A 6,528-nucleotide genomic window follows, 5' to 3' on the forward strand; every position below is an offset into this window, starting at 1 on the left:
TGTATAAATACCAACAATTGAAGGGTGGTGTCTTTTGTATGATCCCATAATCTATATGAAAACATTTCGTCCAACATTCTTGGCAAATCTTAGTTAGCCCCATCTCTTTCCATGTCCCTTTACTCTACCTTTCTCTCCTTCCCCTTTCCTCCCTCTCTCTCCCGGACATATAAGGTGATCAAATATATCCCAACAACTTGTATCTAACATTGCTAAAACCAGAGAGAAAAACAGAGGAGTTTAGATATGGAGGCAACAATGCCGAAAACGGCTCTAATATGGTCATTCTTCATGGCATTTTGTAGCTTCATCGTAATTCATGTCTACGCAGAGGACTCTCAAATGGGTTATCGTCCATTTTCCGGTGGCGATTACAATGATCATTTGCGAAAACTGCAAGAGTTCAAGGCTTCACTCACCCGCCACGATTCGCTTTCTGTTGCACCATCTTCAATCCCACCCTCTCCTAGTCCTAGCCCTATTGTTCCGCCAACGGTAATTCAATCGCTTTGTGCATAAACTTTCAAATTTTTCTTTGATAATTTGGTTGTTTAATTCTTGGTCAAAATGTTGGGACAGAAGCTTTGTTGTTGAAAAGTATTTGTGATTTGTCAGTCCATGTTGAAAATGGGTGATGGTTGGTGCAGGGGAGCACTAGTCCACGTGTTTATCACGTGACATCGTACGGCGCTGATCCGACGGGGAGCAGAGACAGCAGTGATGCACTTGCTCAAGCAATGGCAGATGCATTTAGAGGCCCAACTGAAGGGTTCTTGATTGAGGGTATTGCCAATCTTGGAGGTGCCCAGATCGATCTTGAGGGTGGCCATTATCTGATCAGCAGACCCCTGAGGTTGCCTGGAGCTGGAGTAGGAAATCTTATGGTATGCCCCCATTAACATTATTTTCTTGAAGATTTGATAAAATCCTACCATAAATTTTCCGCGGGATTCCAATACATGCGAGTTATGCCAGATATTCATTCTTTGGCTCGCCCTCGGGAATGTACCGAGTCTCATATGTGTTTCCTAATTGTTGATCAAATACATATCAACATGATGATATGAATTAAGCGATGTGATTAGGTTTGTGTAATAATTTGAACATTTTTTTTTTATCAAACAGATTCACGGAGGAACATTACGCGCCTCAGACGATTTCCCAACCGACGGATACCTAATTGATTTATCTCCAACATCATCAGCTAACAAGAAAGAAGAAACCAAAAAGGAGAGCTCAATGTCCGCACAGCTTTCTTCATCATCCTACAACTATGAGTACATGACTCTCAAGGACCTATTTTTGAACTCTAACTACAGGGGAGGGGGCATTTCAGTCATAAACTCACTTAGAATAAGCATAGACAATTGTTACATAACACATTTCACCACCAATGGAATCCTAGTCCAAAGTGGCCACGAAACTTACATCCGAAACTCCTTCCTAGGGCAGCACATCACCGCCGGTAGTGATTGCGGTGAAAGAAACTTTTCCGGGACTGCGATTAACCTAATGGGGAATGATAATGCTGTGACAGATGTGGTGATTTTTTCTGCTGCAGTAGGTATAATGATTTCGGGTCCAGCCAACATACTTTCCGGGGTACATTGCTACAATAAGGCTACCGGATTTGGGGGCACCGGTATTTATTTGAGATTGCCCGGGTTGACACAAACCCGAATTGTGAATTCGTACATGGACTACAGCGGCATTGTTGCGGAAGATCCGGTGCAGCTTGATATCTCCAACAGTTTTTTCCTTGGTGAAGCATACATTGTCCTAAAATCAATAAAAGGGGTTGCCAATGGGGTCAATATTGTAAACAACATGTTTAGTGGGTTCGATAAGGGGGTAGAGATTGTTCAATTGGACCAAAATAATGGGCCTTTCAAAGAGGTTGAACAAGTATATGTGGACAGGAACAATGTGAGGGGCATGAACACAAAAGGCACAGTTGGAAGGAGGTCTGTGCAAGGCAATGGGAGCTCATGGACCGTAGATTTCAATCCAATTCTACTATTTCCTAACCTTATTCGGCATGTCCAATACACGCTGAGCGCCGGTGGCAATGCGTTCCCTAACCATACCCTAAGGAACGTGTCGAATAACCGTGTTGTGATCGAGTCGAATGTGGCGGCTCCGGCTTCTGTTTTCGTGACAGTTGATCAAGGAGTGGCAAACTGAAGCTAGCTGACCTAAATTTGTGTCAAGATCATTGACTGGACAAATTGTGAATAGGTTGGGGAAGATGGCAACATTTTGTCATGTTCTTTTTTATCAACTACTCTTTTTTGGTCATGATTTATACAATTCAATCATGCCACGGAATACACACACACACACACACACACACATATGTTGTAGCTTGTAGTAGTAGTTTGAGTTAATCAAATACAATACATATACCTCTGTAAAACTTAGGCCACATTTGCTTTTGTCAAAGTCATATTTTGAATATGGCTCATTGCTGAAATTTGTGCAATAGAAATTGACCAATCAAATAAAAGGAAGGCCTTTTCTGGTTTACTTACTACAGTTAAAGTTGCATGTGACAATAATATTTCAACACAAGCCAAAACTTGAAATGATTAGAGACGACGACTGGTTGAACATCATTTAGAAACAATTATATAGTTTGCAAAACAAGAGCAATTCATGTGAAATGAAACATGACGTGGAGGTGAACCCGTTTCATACTCTCTTGAGCAACATGACTCTTTGACTGTGTAGATGTGAACGTGTACACATAATACTTGGGGATTATATGAACAGATGTGAGGTAGAAGTTGCATGGAGTAGGAGCAAAATGGCCAAAACTCCAAGCTCTTGAATAGATAGCGCAACTAATCTTTGTATATGCTGAAGGGGGTTGGCTATTGGTCAGGACTCATTCGTCATTGTCTTTCTTTCATATTTACAAGCGACTGAGGTGTGGTTCTGGATGCTTGGACAAATATTTTTGAAAACTTATTCGTTCTAATAATTCTACCCCACTTAAGTGTTGAACTAACCAATTCAAAAAATTAATGAGTTTATCAGGGTGAAAGGGTGGATTTATAAAAAATGAGATAATGATGGATTTGTAATTAGTTTGGCAAAGATTTAATTTCTGATCATTTTAACCAATTGCCTAATATTTTTTTAATCATATGAGCAACAAAGTCTTTAGAGATGGTAGAGTAACCTTAGACAAAGAGAAAAACATTAGAAAGAAAGAGTACACCTATTACTATTAGCAATTGATGGACTTTTCAAATAAAAGAATATAGTCTTTTAAGGTTAGTTTTGAAGATCTATTGAGAGATTGTAATTCAAGTAGTTGATGTCTGTATTTTCAAATAAAAAATTAAGAATAAAATCGAACATCGAATTACTAATAAGCCAATAGAATTGTATTTGTCTCTACCCATGAATTATCGTTGTTGCGTAATGTGTTTGTATTTTTGTAAGTGAGTTTTTTAAAGCAAAAAAATCAAACAAACTAACTTATGCTATATTCTAAACCATATATAGAGTGTTTTAAATTCAGAAAACTTCAAGATTTGAAAAAAAAAAAAAAAAAAAAAAATTATGCCATGAACTTTGTGTATTTATATAGTGTTCAAATCCATGAGGCGAATCGGTTGAAATGGAACTAAAATGAGTGATTTATTGTATTTGACAAGTACGCTATAAAAATGAGTAAACTTTATCTAAACCATAACCCTATTTGTCACAAGTCAAAACACGATGTAGTGGTGATGATGGTGTTTGGCATATTTAAAACGATTCCCACTAATGTCACAATAATAGTTTTGGGACTTTGTACTTTAAAGGTGCGTACTAATGGAATTTGGATCCTCCGGACATTACTGCTCAGAGCTTAAGAATCAAGAAATCCGAGTCTTTAGTTTGGATGCATAAATTAATCATTTATCGCTTGTAATATTGGACAATGATTAATATAAAATAAGAACAACATGAGATTTATACTGGCGCCTTATGTTTTTGGCACAATATTTTTTAATAATGTTAGCATGAAATAATGTTAAACCGTGAGGTGCCAGAGAATTCATAAAAAAATCTCACTTTAAATGAGTCTTCTTATCATTTCTCTTTCAAAAAATACATGACACGCCTGAGGCTCATGGGGAGTGGACACGAGATGTTATTTGTTGGATTTTAATGGCTTGGCCAGTTAATTGTCAAGCTTGGCTGAATATTACCAAGGCAACTACCCTAATTAGAATACTGTAAAAAATAAAAAAAAAATAAAAAAAAAACAAGAAAGATTTAAACTTTTTAATGATAAATTTCTTGAGCCTGGGAAAAGGACTTGGGGGAGACCCAAACTAAAGAAACAAAGATTAGGCAACAAAAGTGTTTTCTTTTCCAATTATATCAACAGAGCATAATTATTGTGCTATTTCCTTAAGCTTAAGATACTGATCGTGGTTCTGATGCTACTCACCTGCGCAGGTGTTATTTTAGCCACTTCGGACTTTAATTGAGTAATTTTTGTATCTAATATAAGAAATGCTATCAACAGTTGCTTTCGCACAACGTGGTAGCACAACTCATCATCTGATAATTATCTAAAAGATGTTATGAAATCAGCTCGGTCGAAAGGGTTAGCATTCTACTTCAATTCCAACTCAACTTAAATCTCATTCAAAGCATTGAAATGTCAAATGTCTGGTATTTCACTCAACTAACTTTGGTTTGATGGTAATAATTTTCACTTACTTGGAGATTTGTTTCAAATTTGACTCAGGTAAAAGCACAGATCCTATTTTTGTGAGGCAAAAAATGCCTTCACAAAAAATCTATTTTTTATCTTTTCTAGGTTTATTGGTTCTGTAATGAAATATATATATTATGGTGACATAACTCTGTATTTTGGTGAATTTCTGTTTGTACATATCGCATCATATGCCGAAGAAAAATATTCCATTATCTCAATCAAAGAACATAGGAAAAGATTCATGGGTAACTTCCCAGATTTGGCCAAGAAGTTAGAAGGAGGTATTGGTCTTAGGTAGAGTTAATTTACATTCCAAAATAACTTGAAAACTACTTTTGGAAAGATTTTGCGGTGTGTTCGAAACACAAGGTAGAACACCAAATATCATTATATAAGTTTTTTTTTTTTAAGTGTTTCTTCAATTTTATAATAATATATGGTGTTCTACCCTTTGATCCAAACACATTAAAAAATCTCTCCACTACTTTCAAGTTGGTGGGAAACAATCAACCAATAGGATCAATTGATAAGGTTTCCTTTGGTTAGATCATAGAGAGATATACCTTTGCATACCTTTGAAGCGCATTAAACAAAAGAGAAGACAGTGGATTGCCAAGTAAGCATATCCAATCATTGCCACCATTTTCCTCATCCATCATTTTACTCTCCACACCCTCCATTAATTGATGGACCATTTTTCGCAACTACAAATCATTGTTTAGTATGCATATACTTAAAGTTACAAAAGAAAAGTTTATGTACATATGTCAAATCTAACATTTTTGTATCAAAATATAACTTCTTTATATAATAAATTTAGTGTTTTCCGTTTGTCCTGAATCATATTACTCGTCACCTCCATTCATTGAACCTTAGCCTCTTCTCTCTTTTCCCTCAAACTTACGTTCCCCTTCAGTATGTACTATCAAATTAAAACTATGTGCATGCCCCTTCTCTCCACTAATTAAACTGCTATCTCCACCATCCCCACTACTACTCACAAAAGAAGTTTTCTCCACCACTTCAGTTTCATCTCTATCTCGATGGCTCAAACATCCCTTCCTCCAATTCCTTCTGTGCCTCCAATTCCCAGTCCCATCTCAATAAGAACACTTTGTGATCAAAACCCTAATCATGATCAATTCCAACCCACTCATCATCTCAATTTTATGGTCATCTTGGCAGCAATCTTGTGTGCCTTTGTGTGTGCTCTTGGTATCAATTCCATGTTGCACTGCGTTTTTCAATGCATAAGTCGTGCCGTCGTTGAACCGGTCCAATGGGTAGCTTCACGCCGGCTTAATTCAGGCCTAAAGAAGAAGGAAATGGTGGCTTTGCCTACTTCAACTTACGCTGATTCAGGTACTACTTCTCCATCTTCGTCGTCTTCAGGCTGCGCTATTTGTTTGGCTGATTTTTCTGATGGGGACAAGTTAAGGGTGCTGCCCAAGTGCAACCATCGGTTTCACGTTGCCTGCATTGACAAGTGGTTGCTCTGCCACTCTTCTTGTCCGACTTGCCGGCATCGGCTCACGTCCAGTGACTGCATGCCCTCTCTTTCTGAGATTGTCACAGCCTAAGGGACTCCTTCAGAGAAGTACGTCATCGGCTTAGTTGAGTTGTGGATGGGATATGACACTGCAGATACTCATGAATTTGTAGTAGGGTTTCATATTAGTATCTAGTTATACTAGTTTCTCTTCCTATATATCCTATTAGGGTTCATATCATATGGAGTTATGAATGGAGGAGTTTTGAAGCTTGCAAACTATATTATTATAAATGTTCTAGTTTTGGTGTCGCCA

The 6,528-nt window shown here is 37.5% G+C and overlaps 2 protein-coding genes across 2 annotated transcripts; both read left to right on the forward strand.

Annotated features, from left to right (window-relative positions):
- LOC137727379 (polygalacturonase QRT3-like) lies at positions 1-2,526 on the forward strand. Its single transcript, XM_068466248.2, has 3 exons — positions 1-495; positions 648-884; positions 1,126-2,526. The coding sequence occupies exons 1-3, from the start codon at positions 247-249 to the stop codon at positions 2,182-2,184; spliced, it is 1,545 nt and encodes a 514-aa protein (XP_068322349.2). The 5' UTR covers positions 1-246; the 3' UTR covers positions 2,185-2,526.
- A 3,051-nt stretch (positions 2,527-5,577) lies between these two features.
- On the forward strand, positions 5,578-6,528 carry LOC148693788 (putative E3 ubiquitin-protein ligase ATL44). Its single transcript, XM_088678744.1, has one exon. The coding sequence runs from the start codon at positions 5,767-5,769 to the stop codon at positions 6,301-6,303; it is 537 nt and encodes a 178-aa protein (XP_088534870.1). The 5' UTR covers positions 5,578-5,766; the 3' UTR covers positions 6,304-6,528.

The sequence above is a fragment of the Pyrus communis genome, chromosome 10 (assembly GCF_041283825.1).
Source record: "Pyrus communis isolate YQ-2024b chromosome 10, ASM4128382v1, whole genome shotgun sequence".
NCBI lineage: Eukaryota > Viridiplantae > Streptophyta > Magnoliopsida > Rosales > Rosaceae > Pyrus > Pyrus communis.